This window comes from Paecilomyces variotii (assembly GCF_004022145.1).
Source record: "Paecilomyces variotii strain CBS 101075 chromosome Unknown C8Q69scaffold_8, whole genome shotgun sequence".
Lineage (NCBI taxonomy): Eukaryota > Fungi > Ascomycota > Eurotiomycetes > Eurotiales > Thermoascaceae > Paecilomyces > Paecilomyces variotii.
The window spans coordinates 218084-233769 of NW_021167147.1; the positions used below are offsets into that span (position 1 = coordinate 218084).

Genomic DNA, 15686 nt, shown 5'->3' on the forward strand with positions numbered 1-15686 from the left:
TCGGTTGTGAGAAAATCTATGGACTGGGTGTGGAGTTATTCGCCTTTTGTTTTGGGGTCTCTTGCTAATCGCAAGCCATATACCGAATATACTAAAATCTTCTGTTCAGCTTGGTTTCTTAATTGGTCCATATACCTTGTTTATCTTCATATCTGTGCAATTGTCGAACATTTGCTTTTCCTTCTTTTCGGTTGTCCTTGGAGAGTCCCTGGGGGTACTCCCAGGGAGCTTTTGATTTTGAACCTATAAAGTTGCCTTTCATTCGCATCAACTCTCCTTTGTCGTGTACAGGTTTTACGATTCCACGCCCACTTCTTAGCATCTATCTCTAGTTAGTAACTGAGAGATGTCTTTTTCGCTCTTCCAAAAGCCCCTCTATTACAGTAGTGCAGACTTGGCTGTAGCGGTCTGTAACAGTGAAATGGGATGTCACTTGATGAGGCTAGTATGTATGCATGCAGTATGATTCACAGTTTGAGCTGGGCTCAGAAGGGCCATTTGATATAACTAGAATAGAGAGTACTTTTGGAATTTCGGTTTGTTGTTGTTGGTTGTGATGGTATATATGTTTATATATATAGATATAGACGTATGCTGTTGGATAGGTATGCATCGCTGTATTTATATTTACCACATCGCAAACACACCACACTACGGAGTATTTAGGGGTTGAACTTTCAATCATATCGCAAGGAAAATATCATTCTTGGGTTCCCATCTTTCGAAAAAAGAGGATCCCAGCCGTATATCTGTATGTACAATACATACACACAGCAACTAGATATCTTATCTCATAGCAAATGAAATGAGGAAAAAACGCCCAAAGAAAAAGTGGATACTGGTACACAAACTCCGGATATCCCTCACTTGAGTCAATGAAGAGAGAGAAAAGTCACTTTGAATTTTCTCTTTTCAAGTCTTGTTGTTAAGGTAGAGCCAGAATCAAGGAGGAAGAAACAGTCTGATGATGGGTTGGAGATAGTATGACGGACGGAGGAGCTTGTTGAAGCGCGATATAAGTGGAGAGATGGGGTCTGGGGTTTGGTGGAGTTTCCGTCTAGTAAGGTTGGTTTCCGTCAGAGCGATGTCTCATCTCTGTTTCAATGCGCCTTGTTGACGGGTCCTTCTCGGTTAGGTAGATTCTTCGTGCCCTCCTGCAACTTGTCGATGGTTTCCTGATTCGAGTCGATTTCACCGCGGTCGGCCTTGACCTGTTTTTAAGATGATGTGGTTAGTTTTGAAAAATAAAAAGAGTCTGCTGAGAGTTGTATTGTTCTTTTGCGATGAACATACCGAAGCCTCAGAGTTGCTTGCAAGTTCCTGCTTCCACTTGGCCTTGCCCTCCTTGGTGCTTCTTAGCTGCTCCTGCTTCTGGGCCTCGTATTCCTTGTCCAGTTCATCGCGGTCTGTATGGAAGAGGTGCGGTTAGCTTCCTATTTCCTAATTGCAAGCTTTTCTGACTAGGAAGGAATGGTTGGTTCGTGAACGGGAAATATTCGATCACACTTACTCTGGTCACTCTCTTTCAGGGCTGATCGGGCGGCGGAGCTGTGGAAAGGCGATGCAGCGGCGTAAGCTGGTCGGAGGGCGACCAGACGGGAGCCAAGAGTGGCGCGGGTGGTGGTGGTGGTGAGGAAAGACATGGTGGAATAAGTAGGTGGTCGAGATAGGAGGTGTTGGTTGTAAGTATAGATCCCAATGCTTTTCTTTGCGGTTCAGAGAGGGAGCTGGTGGGAAAAGCAGAATGTTAGCTGAAGGCTCAATTGGTTGTGCTAAGAACAGCACAATGGTATATGAATCGTCTTCCTCGAAGCTTTCTAGCTAGCCTGTCGAACAATATCCACGGCGATAATGATGATAACCGCCAGGGTGATGATAGGCCGTCTAGGTCCCGAAGCTCAATTGGAAGGAAACCAGCACAAGTTGATAGTCGAAGCATACAGTAGTAGAATAATCTTACTTACCAAGTGGTAATGGGTTCAAGGTAGGGCAATGATGGTGGTTGGGTAGGTAGGTATTGGATGGAGTGATAGGTGTAGTTCTTCTGCGAAGAGAAAAAAGAGAGAAAAAGAGGACAAGGGAGCTACTTTAAGAAGGCCAGAACACCGAGGATTGCCCAAGACGGAGAGCCACTTTTTCCAAGCTGGTGCTCCATGAATTGTATTCGAATTTCCTCCTGCTTTGAAGTTGCTTGGTGGAGCGGTGGTCAGTGACGTCAGGGATACGGCAGTTTCTTGTGATGCTCTCTCGCTCTCGCTCTCGGCAATTCTTGTCCCAGTTCACTGTGTATTTTTATACTTATTTGAATTACTCTAGAGGAGAGGAGAAAAGAAAAAAAAAAAAGAATAGATTAAGCAACTGGATTAGAGTAGAATGGGCTCAGACAAGATGGAGATTCAAGTGTTTTCAAATCCTCGAAGAAACTGCGGTTCTCTCTCCCTGACAAGAACTCCTACCAGTACTCTAGAATACCTTAGCTACCTACCTAACTGTTCCGAGTCTCCCTTTCGACCGGATTGGAGCTGTTGTTGCATTATTATTTACTAGTTACTGCCATGACTGTTCGCGCACGTTGAGTGGATGATGTCATGGTGGGATACCATAGGACAAGAAGACCTGCTTGTTCTCTCGATCGATTGAACCTAGGATAATGATGACCACAATCGCCGTTGGTCCGTGAAGGAATTAATAAGGCCATGAGGTGATTTGCTAAACTAGCTAACTAGCTAGCTATTTTTGTGTGAACGTGAACCTTCCTTCGGGAGTCTGCCATGGCTGGCTTCACATGAGACAATGGTGATGCTGATCGCCGGGATCAATAAGAATAAGTATGAACTGGACTTTTCTGCAGGGAGATGGACTACAGTAGACTACTCCTAGTATCGACTGAGTCACCTGATCGTCCGGGTGCACCCGAGATGTCGGCCATCTCGAATTACCTGACTACGTAGTACTCTACAGCATCACAAATGCTGTGTCCACTATGACAACATGAATCTTAGTTCGAGAGTATCTTTCGGATAGGATCAGGTCTTATCGACAGTTTATGCGACGAATCTAGGGACACAGTGGTGCTCAAGGAGGGCGAATATGAGACGCTTCTGGCTAACTGCCAACGTCGACACAGGGCTACTGGAGAAAAAAACATACTAGAATATCGGGTTGGTCTTTGTCAACCAAAGGGTTAACTAACCCATCGACTGACTATCCTGTGATTGAAACGCGTTATTATCTCTGTCCGCTCGCGTATATAGCATCAACTCGAGCATTACAGATCAGTTGGATCTAGATGACACTGGTAAAGACAGTACATTGGGCATGGCCAACAGCAGATGTATCGTGCGGTATACAAACAGAGTCCCAGACCTCATCCTCATAACGCCAGGGCACAAGCTCAAGGGGTAGGTGTGCATCATTGACCAAGACAAGAAAAATAGCAGAAGCGCCATATAAAACCCACAAAAGTCATATCTGGCGGGAAAAGAAAGCCCCTCAACAAGTCGAGCGAACCCACACCAGTTTATTTCAAGATCACAATCAGGATAACAAGCACAATAATCAGTCCAACAATCGTCATCATACTCCAGTTGTCGCTGGCGTTCTTCCGGATCTTGTTTAATCGCCGTTTGGCATTATTTAGCCGGCTCTGATGCCGGTCAACTGCTCCGTCCACATCATCCAGAAGGGCGACATGGCCCTCCAGTTCATCGCCGATCTGGATGCTCAGCTGATGCTGCCGTCCGATAGACTCTCCCAATCGGTCCAACTGTTCATCTTGCTCTCGTATGATCTGAGAGTGGTGCTCATGGATCTGTTGGTTGCTTAGATTGGTCGCGTCAAACGCCGGCGGTGATGGAGAATCGCGATACGGTTGCAGAAGCGCTGCACGATTCGGATCCTCATCGTCGTTCATGCCTGGAGCTGCATCTGTAAACCGGACGGACTTGGACTGCGGATGCTGCGGTACGGGGTGTTTCAAGGTTGAAGAGGCCCGACTCGCGTTGGCGAAATCTGGAGCCAGGGAGGGATCGTTCGGCGCTTTGGTGGTGTCGTTAGAGGCCTGATGGCCGTAGAATTGGGACGCGAGATCGTCGAACTGAGAGCGTAGATGTCCGATCTGGTCCTTCAACTCTGCCGACCCGCTGTCGTTTGAGGCTTCCAGGGATGCTTGCTCAGATTCCACCCTCTCGATTCCCTCGCGTAAGGACTCCAGAGACCGCGAAATTTCACCATCTTGAGAGTTAGGTTCCAGGTTCAGTGAGATAGCCCGTTGCCGTTCCAACAAGGACAGCTTGATGTGATCTGCGAGCAGGAAAAGCTGAGACGGATTCGCCATCTTGGAATTGTCGGATGGCACGATCTCTTTTGTTCAGTATGCGACGGATGTAACTCCGTGTGCTGCAGTGGAGATCGGATCTCGAACGGCGGGCTGAGGAATGTGGTGAGCGAGTCAATCGAGGCGCAAAGTACCGGGGAGAGAGGCCAGCTGATCTCTCCGGGAGGACGGTGGCTGAAAGGACTAGACAGTTCGATAACAAGGACAAACAGGAAGCACGGGCGCAAAGACGAATCACTGCGACATGACGGATGGAGTCTGCTGTGGCTGGTGAAGAGGATGAAAGACGAGCGATGGAAGTTGGATGCGACGACGTCCAGCTTCCGGGGCTGCCTGAGACGGCCGCGATATGATTACTACTACTACTACTACTACTACTACTACTACTACTACTACTACTAGATCGCCCGATCTGCCCGTCCCGCCGCCCGCTCGTTCTTCCCCCCCACACTTCATCAGCCTCAATCCGATTCCATCCCTCTCTTCTTTCATAGCCACATCCCTGGCGTCGACAGTCGCAACGAAATAGGGGAATGCACATCCAGATGGATAAAACCATCAAGCCACTGTTTCAGCCTTAGACTCAAGCACCAAACAAACAGCGATCCTTTGCCTGAACCAGCTAGATACCGTCCAGAACTTCGGGTACCTGCTTGCGAGGCTTGCCCGATATCGACTTGACGGACTTGGCGGATCTTCTGCTGGGTGGTCTGACGGATGGAATACTACTTATACCCCTGAGCGCTTGCTATTCCTCTGCCCTCTCGACATCATGACCACGAGTCTGTTGGATTTACTGGCCAAAATGGGGTCGGATAGGAGTATGGATGAACTGGTGGACCTTCGTGCGTTGGAGTACGTCTCCAGCTACGATGCACATCTAATGTGCCCGATTTGCCATTGTCCCTTCATCCGTCCGGTCCGTCTACAGTGCGACCATGTGTTCTGCCAGACCTGTTTGAATTCAGCAATGAATGCTATCGACGTCAGCCCGGAGGACTTCACATGCCCGACTTGCCGTGCTCCGACGAAGGATATCTTCATGAATGTGCCTCGTCTCCTGATCAACATGTGCGACGATATACTAGTGAAGTGCCCCTATTCGGATGGAGGGTGCAAGGAAACTATACCGCGGGGTCACGTTCAGTCTCATGTCGACAAATACTGCGAGTATAAACTTATGCCATGCCCAAGCTTGACGTGTGACAAGAAGACGAGGAAAAAGAATATGAGCCCTGACCACCGATGTATGCATACTATTCATCGATGCGATCAGTGTGAGGAGGCGGTAATGGAACAGGATCTGGAGGTATGCTGATCTCCTTTGCCCATCTATTCAGACTAGGCTGCTAACCTCCCACAAGGAACATGTCAATGAACTATGCCCGAGTCTGAGAACAAACTGCCCAGATTGCCATGCATCTATTTTCCGAAATGCCTTGAAGGAGCATATTGATTCTTGTCCGGAAGCTATTCATCCTTGTCCAGCAGCGAAATACGGGTGCCCGGTGAAACTCAAAAGGGCTGAGCTTGGTATCCACGAGCAGAGTTGTCCGCTCATCACAATGGGACCTTACTTCGAAGCGCAGAACTCACGGATGGACTCAATGGAAGTGACCATCAAACATCTCAAACAGAGGAACGAGATCCTGGAGGATGGCATCGCCAACATCCAATCGACATTGATGGAGTCAACACGTGCTCCCCCAGAGTCGCGTACCAGATCATCAGGAAGAACGAGAAGTGATTCACCCTCTTCTCCGCAGGAGACATCATCAAACAGCACCGTCGATCGATCGTCGAATCTCTCTTCTTCGACGGCAACAACATATCTTCTATCTTTGCATGAATCTCTGCGCGATGAAGTCGCGCAGCTATCTCACGCCATTACAGACCTGGACGCTCGTGCGAGCATGGCCATTATGAATGAGAGCCTTCGGATCATGGAGGACATGGCCCACACCAATGCTGCGCTCAACAGTGTTCGCATGCAAGTTCATTGGTTGATGAATCCTCGTCTACACCAAGGACAAAGGTCCTCTAGCGTGTCCCCTGGAACTAGCAGTCAGGCAAGAGCTGTTGGATTAGGTTCATCGAGCTCTGGCTCAAGCAGTGCTGCTGGACCCTCCCCCTCTTCGAGGTCGCGGCGATTGAGCGATGGAGGAAGGGAAGGCACAAAATTGTAGCCCTTTCTGTACCAACCGCAAGACGGGTCATTTCCACGCATGAAAATGCGGCCCCATATTACGATAGAATGGTGACGGCGTTTCGGGGACTGGTCTATTTTGGGTGGCAGCCTTGGTGGAGTGATATTACAGGCGTTCATTGCAACATGATATCCCTATAGTTGTTTTTGGTCCCCTCCATCTTGTTTGGACGAGGAACTTGGACCAAGATAATACAGTCTTTTCCTAATAATACATACCTGCATCTACTTTTGGTCCTCTGAGTTCAGCTGTTGAAAACTAGACACTGCCGCTCGAATATACCGAGAACATAAACATAGATGTGTGCAAACCTGAGAGGACTCGTCTCCTGCATCCAAAAAATAATGAACAAGACATTCCTACCGTCTGGATGCCAATATTACACGCACGGTACGGTCACATCTTACTTTCCGCTGTCTACAGCATAAACAGCCCGACCGCGAGCATGTAATCCAGGGACTTTAACCATCCCGGTATGTTGTAGCCATCTATCCCTTTCTGCCAGAGGAGGTTTTGTACGGGATGTTTAAGCTTGTCTCGTCTTGGCTCTTATCTGGGATATTCTATCAGCCGGGCGTATATACACCCACCTCTGACTGGCCTTGGTTCTGTTGTTGCTTATCTCGAATTTCCATGTAGTCAGTTATGATGTTGAAATGATTCTCCAGCAGGTGTTGGACTACAGTCTGCTTCTACGAACAGAGATAATACTACGTATTGTACGCACTTTATCAAAGCTTTGTTGAAAGTGGTGTCAATAATGCTTACGCATTCTATTTTGAGTGCTGGCATCGAATGGGAGAGATAATGAGAGAAAAAGGAATAGTAGATACACGAAGGTTTTTAATGGGTAATAAATACAGATAATTGAGTTATTTGGACATTGACATAAAGTCGTGAGTCGTATCAATGATACCAATCAGTATCCATAGCCGCCTTGGCCACCAGCATGTCCGTAGTCTGGACCTTGGTGGCCGTAGCCTTGATTATGGCCATGATGACTATGAGGGTGATGACCGTGACTGTGGCTGGGGTTGTGTTCATAGCCAGATCTTTGATGGTAGCCGTATTGTTGCGGGTTGTGCTCTGGTGGAGGATAAGGCCCGGGAGCATAAGGACCTGGACTGTGGTGGTAGGACTCATATCCGCCTTGAGGAGGATAGCTTGGCCCTGGACCGGCTCCGTATTGCTGAGGGGGAGGGGGTTGTTGGTAACCTCCATACTGACCACCCGGCGGCGGAGCTGGTTGATGTTCACCTGGGTAAGGTCTCGATTCGGCCTCGCGGCTGGAGCCACCGCCGAGGAAGCTTGAAAGTTTGCCCTCTATCTTGCTCAACTCAGACAGACCTGGAATAGGCAGTTTGTTAAGCTTCTCCCAGGGCAGGGAGGATCCGCCGGATGATTGAGCTTGAGGATAGCTGCCGTGGCTATAGCCAGCTCCAGCTCCTCCAAGAGCGGGAAAGCTGCTGCCACCATGAGAATGACCGGCTCCATGACTGTGGCCATGGCCATGGGCATCACCACCCGTCTGATTCTTTCCCGCTCTGACGCCCTCTGCACTGAGGATGTCGTTAAAGCTGGCTCCGCGGTCGGGTCGAGAATGAACCCAGTTCTGAACTGCCTCAAACATGTTCCGGTGCACCTCGTTGTTCATGTCTCTTAGAGCTGGATGATGAAAGATATGCATAATGTCGTCCATTACCTTTTCCACAGGGATATCGATGTGCTGCCAGGCATACAGAACCCGGGAAGCGGCATATTTGAGGATCTCAGCGGCAACATTGCCAGCAGGCTCATTAAGGATATTGGAAAAGTGGTCCTTAGACAGCAGCGAGTGTGTAGGGTCGGTGCAATGAGGGTCAGTCCAAGGTTCATATTGGTGCTGTCCCGATGCATCAATGACACCAGCGGATCCGGTCTGCAGAGACTTAGATGCTGCGTTGATGATAGGGCGGATAAAGGGCGCCAGGAGAGACATAACGAAGACCGTCACGGTCTCGCTGATCTTTTCGACTAAGGCCTCCAGACCTGGGATCTTCTCGATTATCGATGAAACAGTCCGAACAACCTTGTCCCTAAACTGCAGGATAGGATATATCTGCTTAATGGTCTTCTGCGGATCGAAATCTGGTAATCCTGGCAAACCCGAGGGAGGCTTGCCTCCCGTCTGGGATGGGACTCCTCCTGGCCCTGGAGCACGGCTCTGGCTGTAGGGATCGTCCACTGCCCAGCCGCTTCCTTGATCATAGCCATGACCCTGAGCTTCAAAGCCCCGCGAACTTCCGGTATCAGGGTAGCCCATGTGGATACCACGACTGCTGTTGGCATGCTCCTGGGCATCTGATACTTGCTTAAGGTGTTGTGCTTCCGTAACTAGGTCCTTTGTACCAGGAATCTTTCCTAGAAGCCCCGTCAAATTGTTCAGTGGACCTGAAGAAGCATTCGCCTCGGCATTTCCAAGAGCAATGTCCATTTCATTAACCTCTGATTGAGTGAAGTGATCCGTAGCCTCTCCGAGCACGGAGTGGAAGAAATCGACCATACCGAAAGTACCCGTCACCAATGGGAATACATGGTGTCCATGGAGGTTTATCTGCGTTGCTGTACCCGTGTGGGGGAATACGTTGTGGAATCCCATTTCTCGCAGGGCCAGCTCGCAGTAGTTTGTGTGAGCCCCGAAGTCTTCTAACGTGTGAAGACCCTGGCCTAGGCATCTCAAGGCCTCACAGAGATCCTCTTCCTTGCCCTTGTGGTGGCCTCCGTTGGTATACATTCTTCCATAGTGGATACTACGGCTCATGCTGTACTTGACGTAGGCAGAGCTTGTAGCCCAGTCTCCATGCTCATTGGCAATATAGTTCTTCATTCCGGTCTGCGGATCGATATCGAGCTCAACCTGGCGGACTGGAGGACGAAGGCGAGAGTCATATTGACGGGCATCTATGTTGTCTGCGTAGTCTTTCGGGTTGCTGTAATTCCAAAGCATGTAAGCAATATGCCTAACTGGTGGTCTGCCTAGGGAGTTTAGACATACTCAATATGCTCCTCCGGACGATATACCCCCAACCTTTCCGATGTGACTTCAAACTCCTCCGTAGCATAGCCAAAGCTGAGGAAAGCGAGGATCCAGACGAGAATGCGAATCGTATCCGCAGGGAGATTCTTAAGAGTTCCAACGTCCATTGCTTGGGAGCTACACAGATATTAGAGGTCAGTATAATAGACTCTGTTTCCCGTACATATTCCCAGCAGGGAAAGGATATAATACTGACTAGTCTCTTAGCCAGTTTCCAAAGTATACCCGCTTGACCATCATCGAAGTCCACTTGTGGCCTTTGATGAAGGCGATTGTTTTGAGCATATCCTCGATATCGCCATGGCGCCAGTTTTTTCCTTCAACAGCAGAAATAGATGCGATATCTATAGAGCATCAGCACTTCCATTCCGTATGGTGAACATGGCCTGATGAGGCACGATAATACATACTGCCGGCACCGAAGGCATGGACCTGTGAGGGGAGCAAAACAAGCAGGACTACTAGGATAAGCAACATAGGCTTGACGCCGTAACCCGTTCCCAGAGCCATTTCAGCTGATTTCTGACGAATTCCTGTCCTCAGCTATCTGACGTGCAAAATATTAACTGAGATCGTGACGCCAAGTCGCTCAAGGACAGCTATGTCCTGATACCGGGAACCGACCCCACCTGATCGCGCCAAGATCTTCGGTAGGCACGCTAGAATGGGCGGCGACGCTGGGAGGGGATTTCACTGATGCAAAGGAAAGAAGTGAATGTGATATGAGTGTCTGGTTCCAACGGAAAAGACGACGAGATGGATATTTTGTCGCGTGAGCCGGAATTGCCATATGAAAGAAATAGCAAATGACTACTGAACTCTTCAGCTGAGCGCAGAACAAAGAGCAGGCTGACGGCCAACACCATTGCGAAATTCGCCCCCATGGATTCTGTATCTCGCCGAGAGTAAGGATGTGTGGCGCTACATATTAGCACTGCTGAATATCGGCCTTTTAGGTACACACCTTTCACGGAGCAAAACCCTGTAGCTTGTGGCTGTGCCATGTTCTACTGTGCATTCTGCTAGATTAGCATTTGCGAGAAGCGGATAGCCACGAAAAGTTTGTCAGGCAGTTACTCCCTAGATATCTGTAGTATATACAGCCTTGAAGACATGAGACCAGACATCTTGGGCTGAATCTTGAAACAGAACCTTGGAAATGCAACTAACAAAGTCCGGCTCGACCTCTGACAATTAACATAGCTTCTGCAGTCCCTTCTCTGGAACAGTATAGCCATGGGATTACCCAACGTTTGAAATGTAATCAATATCTCATATGGGAAGCTCACTCTATAAAGGGGATATACGTGCTCTTACTCATTTTTTTATGTGATAACAAACATAGTACTGTACCATTGCTGTATTAACTATGCAGGTGCCTTTCAGATACTGTTCAACCAAGTACGTTCAGACACGACTCAATGTACATACCACCATGAGAGCAAGATTTATCCATATCAAACGAGATAAGCCTCATTTCTAGATCGATTTCAAGAAAGAGACCACCCCTCATATATCTCTCAGATCATCCAGGATAAGATTAAAGCCATGGCATTACGGCCCCTTACTGCTAGCTTGGCTATCTGTACGATTCTGTGGATATCTTTTCCCGCAGAACCGGCCCGATACCACGAAAGCATGTAACCATAAATACTGTACAACATAGTAACGCTACCTGAGTTCTCAGTGACCAATATATTTAGAACTCGTATCATTTAATGATAATTACCTGCCATGAAAAGGTTAGCGGGAAGTGGAGCTTCATATACTTAATCAGAAAGAAACCCCGCTTTAAGTACAGATACCTAAGTACAGTACCTAGGTAACTAAATCGAGCTGGCGGGGTATCCCGATAACGAAAAACCAACAACTCGATCGTGGATTGTCAATTAGGAGATCTCTATCCGCAGATTACTGGTAACTTGTAGGTTTCCGACAGTACAGTCTGATGGTCTATTGGACAGTTTCTTGGCCGATTTCCACCGTATACTTAGATACGTCAAGAGCGTCAGGGCGATCGGGGCCTCTTTCAAGCTTACATCCAGCCGGAACTACTGGCTCGACGAAACTCTGCTCAATTTAGATACTACTATTATTCCATCGACTCCTGCAGTTTATCTGCACTAGGAGCATACTTCCTCTCGTTATCAAACTGCAGAACTTCAGGCTAGTCTTGGAAAAATGACGACAACAACCATGACCGCAAGTACCTCTACCCAACCAACTCCATACCTCGACGCTCTACAACGCGACGGATTCGTCGTCGTTCGATCTCTACTCTCCCCATCGGAAATATCATCCCTCAAAGAAGCCGCCACAACAGCCACGACATTAACACGTTCAGGTGGCTGGCCCCATTTCCGCACTGTCCCCAAACAGTTTCCCCCATGGCCCAAGACGCCGCCTCCAGCTTCCGAGGGCGGTATCTGGGGTGTGCAGCATCTGCTACACCCCGATATGCCGGGGCGAGAGGAATTTGCGAAATTCTATTTTTCAGATAAAGTGCTGCGGGTGGTTGGGGAATTGGTGGGCGTATCAACGACAACCGCAGAGGATAACCCAGAAGAGCCTCTTGTCATGGAACTATTCAACCTGCTCGTGGCTCCCGAGACGAAGGACTTTGAACTTCGTTGGCACCGTGACGATATTTCTGCGGAAGTCACCCCAGAAGAGGAGCTGGAGCAACTCCACGCTAAGAGTCCTCATGGCAAGCAGTCGCACGCGCAGTATAACCTCGCTTTATGTCCGGATACATCTCTCATTGTGATCCCGGGGTCTCATCGTCGTGCTCGTACTGAGATCGAGCGTAATGCTGCGCCTTATGAACCGAGCTTGCCGGACCAGCTGGTCGTGGAATTGCAGCCGGGTGATGCGGCTTTCTATGATAGCAATATCCTCCACCGTGGAGTGTATAAGGCTAAACCTGAAGGTGGAGAGGAGACGAGGTTGACGTTGCACGGCAGTGTCGGGCTGAGGGGTACTGATGAGGATGGAGGCACGAAGAAAGTCAGGGCGACAGCAGTCCTGCAACATGGAGTGGGCGCCTGGGTGGATAGAGATGATGCTGGGTTCGGGCTGGGGAAGAGAGCTGAAGACATGAGGAAGAACCTTATGGCGATGGGCAAGGGTGATGATGTTGGGTATTCTCTGCAAGGTTGAGAATAGTGTCTATGTCTATGCATAGACACAGTCTCTCAATATACCATTGTATGCTATCACACCAGATATATGTACAACTCTAAGGAAAGGATGAATGCAGAACTCATCTCAGTTCTTGGTTATATCTACTTCTTAACTACAGCTCCACTGGCCTGCCATCCTTGTGAATTATGCCCGTCGCAAGCCTCGAAAAAACTTGATTGTATTGTCACTTGTAGCAGTCAAACAATTCTTCGACGCTGTGTTGAAAGCATACCAGTCGGAAGAACGAATGAAAACCTCCACAGTAAGGAGACCCTATAGATGGTCGTTGCCTGCGATGGCATACTAGTAATCATTATCTCGATGGGCGAACGATTTTCATTCGCCAAACTCGTCGTCGACATCAAACGTCGCATCTCTACTCAGCGTCGCTTGCTGCACCGCAGTATCCTGACCACTCTTCATCCACCCCCATTCGTCAAGAAAGCAATATCCCTATCCTCCAAACCAGGTATATAAGCACTAATAATCAACGTCGCCGAGAAGGACGCACAGAGAGCAAAACGCGACCGTTTTCCATCCATAGTGAGATCCGGATGGTCTGTAAATCGAGAAATCGGGATCATTGAAGTACCCAGGCCGCTCATATCTGGCCAGTAAGGCATTATACTCGTGATTTCTATCTATGTTGTAGTTGCTATCGTTAGTCGTCAGTATACGACCAGTCCATACCCCTCACGAACCCGTGATAAGTCCAAATCAGGCAGGTAGTTTGTATGTGTAACTTGGCAGTTCTTGAAGACCGTTGATGAATCGAGCCTTACGCTCAGGCCTCGTGGTAGTTGGCATCTCGATCTAACTAATAATTCCAATCATTTCGCTTTCGATCTAGCTCTTTCGGATCGACACGTCGTACAGAACAGCGCTCTCACCAGTTATAAGCTGGAGGCGTGAAGCGAGGGGTCTTGTTGTAGGGCGAGAACACTGTGTGGGCATCATTGGCAGTCGTAGTTGCAGTCATTGATTTCCGTTAGATTTCAATACTGATTGATCGGCAGCCCAGATAGAAGTATGCCTGAAAGTCGGACAGTTGTGACTGGCTGCGAAGGCATCTTTTTCCAGCCACTTGGCGATGGTTGGCCTTGAGAGGTGCAGCTGATGCTTAGGTGGATTCTGACGGACTCGCCAGTCTATGTGTAAGATCTGTGACGACAGAGAGTGATCATGCTAAGCAGCATCCAGTTCTGAACATCGCGTGCTTGCCACCACCTATGATATCTCCGCGGGGCGTGATTGTAGAGCAGAATAAGATCTCCCGGTCTTAGCCTCATTCTTGGGAGACTTCCTATTGGAGCCTTCTGGTCCATTCCAGGGAGAGCCTCGCCTGTTATTTGTCGAATAGTAGTATAGCGGCAGAAACCTAGGAGGAAATTAGAATGCTTTGGTCAGATCTCGATGTAATTACTTGTCAGGTGTCAGGTACTGTAAGCTGCAGTGTTGGCCGCATGTCAGTAAGACAGCGACAATATCTAGAATGAAAATATCTACACCGGTTAATAAGTAAATAATGACCCGCATGGTGGCTGAATTGTGCCGTAGAGACTCAGAGTAGTAACTAGCGTTTCCATACTGATGCTTTTGTACTTAAACTGGCTATTATTCCAATACGCGTCATCTCAGTGGCCAGTCTATAGTGTGTAGACCCTGAGCTAAAAACGTACCCTTAATTATCCGACTGGCTTAGTCCAGTGACTCCAGTCTCTGGTTGGAGTATGACTATGTACTGTATCATTCCATACAGGAAACCGATCAACAGATAGTTGAGCCGCAGAAGATAGTGGAGGCTCATATGTAGCCAGTCCTCGTAGGAGTGTAAGTGCCACTGGCGATATGAGTAATTACTCCGTGGATATGGCTTTGACTGGTCAGAATCCGAAGATAAGGCCTTCGAGATCAATTGCCCCCTAGGGAAACCGTGCGGAAAATAAACGGTTCCTGGAGCCTTTGTCGTCATTATTTACGGTAGTGACACTTGGTGTATTTAAGTTAACTGGTTAGAAATGATGACTATAGTAATTGGTCAATCTCTCACCGCTACGTGGATCAACATAAGTTATTATTGGAATCAATATTAAATAACGGTTCGCAGATCTATAGCTGGAGAAGGAGCGATGCGCGTAGGTTACCCCTGAGAATCAATGCAGAGACTTAGTTAAGCTATCGAGCCCTTTCTGAAATTTGTAAGCGGGATGTGTTTCGCATGTCGCGCTTATACTTACTACTTAGTTACGGAAGAATAAAATTGCCCTTCCTCAGTTTGGATGTTGCCAACCACCTGGGCAGATAATTAACTAGTACCTACTCCGTAGATAACTCTAGTAAGTAGCGGACTCACTCCATTGAGTCCGTTCCAAGGAACGGGTCTGACTTTAAGCTTTGTCACCTCTAGTGGTGCAGATCAATGCACCCATAACTAACTATCCCGAACATTGGGCTACAACTTTACTCCGTACACACAATAAGGATCGAGAACAGACATGACGACGAGATTGCAAGCGGTTAATTAAACATATGGGACGACAGGTTTAGGTGACACGCCGCTAGCATGGCTCAAGCCCTCCTGAGGAGACTGGGATCATCCACCATATCTATTATTTCTCCTCATTGCGGAGGGCGGCCCAACGGTCCGTCCGCACGGGAACGAACCCGTTATGCATCTATATGGGTAGTAGATTCAACTATCTACAGATTCTACACCGTATTCGCAGCTAAGTTCTAACATATGGTAGTCTAGTGGTAACTAGGTCCTGCTATTTGCCCTTATTCGACCCGGGTGCTAGATCCGGGTCGAAAAAAAAACCTGCAAATCCGATCGACTTTTGTGATGCATCATCAGCAACTATGGACGCTAATCGTTTCAACGGTC

The 15686-nt window shown here is 48.3% G+C and overlaps 5 protein-coding genes across 5 annotated transcripts; 2 read left to right on the forward strand and 3 right to left on the reverse strand.

The window, feature by feature from the left end:
• Positions 1-1100: 1100 nt before the first annotated feature.
• C8Q69DRAFT_508266 (hypothetical protein) lies at positions 1101-1643 on the reverse strand (the record flags this gene model as incomplete). The annotated part of the gene is made up of 3 exons (XM_028632955.1): positions 1101-1211; positions 1294-1406; positions 1511-1643. The coding sequence occupies 3 exons, from the start codon at positions 1641-1643 to the stop codon at positions 1101-1103; spliced, it is 357 nt and encodes a 118-aa protein (XP_028483551.1).
• A 1877-nt stretch (positions 1644-3520) lies between these two features.
• Positions 3521-4336, reverse strand: C8Q69DRAFT_508267 (hypothetical protein; the record flags this gene model as incomplete). Its single annotated transcript, XM_028632956.1, has 1 exon — positions 3521-4336. The coding sequence occupies one exon, from the start codon at positions 4334-4336 to the stop codon at positions 3521-3523; it is 816 nt and encodes a 271-aa protein (XP_028483552.1).
• Positions 4337-4713: 377 nt separating this feature from the next.
• Positions 4714-6914, forward strand: C8Q69DRAFT_471967 (hypothetical protein). Its single transcript, XM_028630950.1, has 2 exons — positions 4714-5645; positions 5701-6914. The coding sequence occupies exons 1-2, from the start codon at positions 5109-5111 to the stop codon at positions 6520-6522; spliced, it is 1359 nt and encodes a 452-aa protein (XP_028483553.1). The 5' UTR covers positions 4714-5108; the 3' UTR covers positions 6523-6914.
• Positions 6915-7270: 356 nt separating this feature from the next.
• Positions 7271-10091, reverse strand: C8Q69DRAFT_309522 (HET-C domain protein HetC). Its single transcript, XM_028627234.1, has 3 exons — positions 9816-10091; positions 9578-9736; positions 7271-9512 (listed from the first exon to the last, which is right to left on the reverse strand). Exons 1-3 carry the CDS (start codon positions 9902-9904, stop codon positions 7463-7465), a joined length of 2298 nt encoding a protein of 765 aa, XP_028483554.1. The 5' UTR covers positions 9905-10091; the 3' UTR covers positions 7271-7462.
• A 1227-nt stretch (positions 10092-11318) lies between these two features.
• C8Q69DRAFT_471971 (phytanoyl-CoA dioxygenase family protein) lies at positions 11319-12884 on the forward strand. Its single transcript, XM_028630951.1, has one exon. It carries the CDS (start codon positions 11801-11803, stop codon positions 12776-12778), a length of 978 nt encoding a protein of 325 aa, XP_028483555.1. The 5' UTR covers positions 11319-11800; the 3' UTR covers positions 12779-12884.
• Positions 12885-15686: the final 2802 nt, after the last annotated feature.

Excerpts from the sequence above, each read along its gene's own strand:
- C8Q69DRAFT_471967 (XM_028630950.1), top strand. The coding sequence starts at position 5,109 with ATGACCACGAGTCTGTTGGATTTACTGGCCAAAATGGGGTCGGATAGG. Across the intron at positions 5,646-5,700 it reads TAATGGAACAGGATCTGGAG|GAACATGTCAATGAACTATG; the intron begins GTATGCTGATCT and ends ACCTCCCACAAG.
- C8Q69DRAFT_309522 (XM_028627234.1), bottom strand. The coding sequence starts at position 9,904 with ATGCTCAAAACAATCGCCTTCATCAAAGGCCACAAGTGGACTTCGATG. Across the intron at positions 9,737-9,815 it reads GGAAACTGGCTAAGAGACTA|CTCCCAAGCAATGGACGTTG; the intron begins GTCAGTATTATA and ends ATATCTGTGTAG. Across the intron at positions 9,513-9,577 it reads CGTCCGGAGGAGCATATTGA|CAACCCGAAAGACTACGCAG; the intron begins GTATGTCTAAAC and ends TTGGAATTACAG.
- C8Q69DRAFT_471971 (XM_028630951.1), top strand. The coding sequence starts at position 11,801 with ATGACGACAACAACCATGACCGCAAGTACCTCTACCCAACCAACTCCA.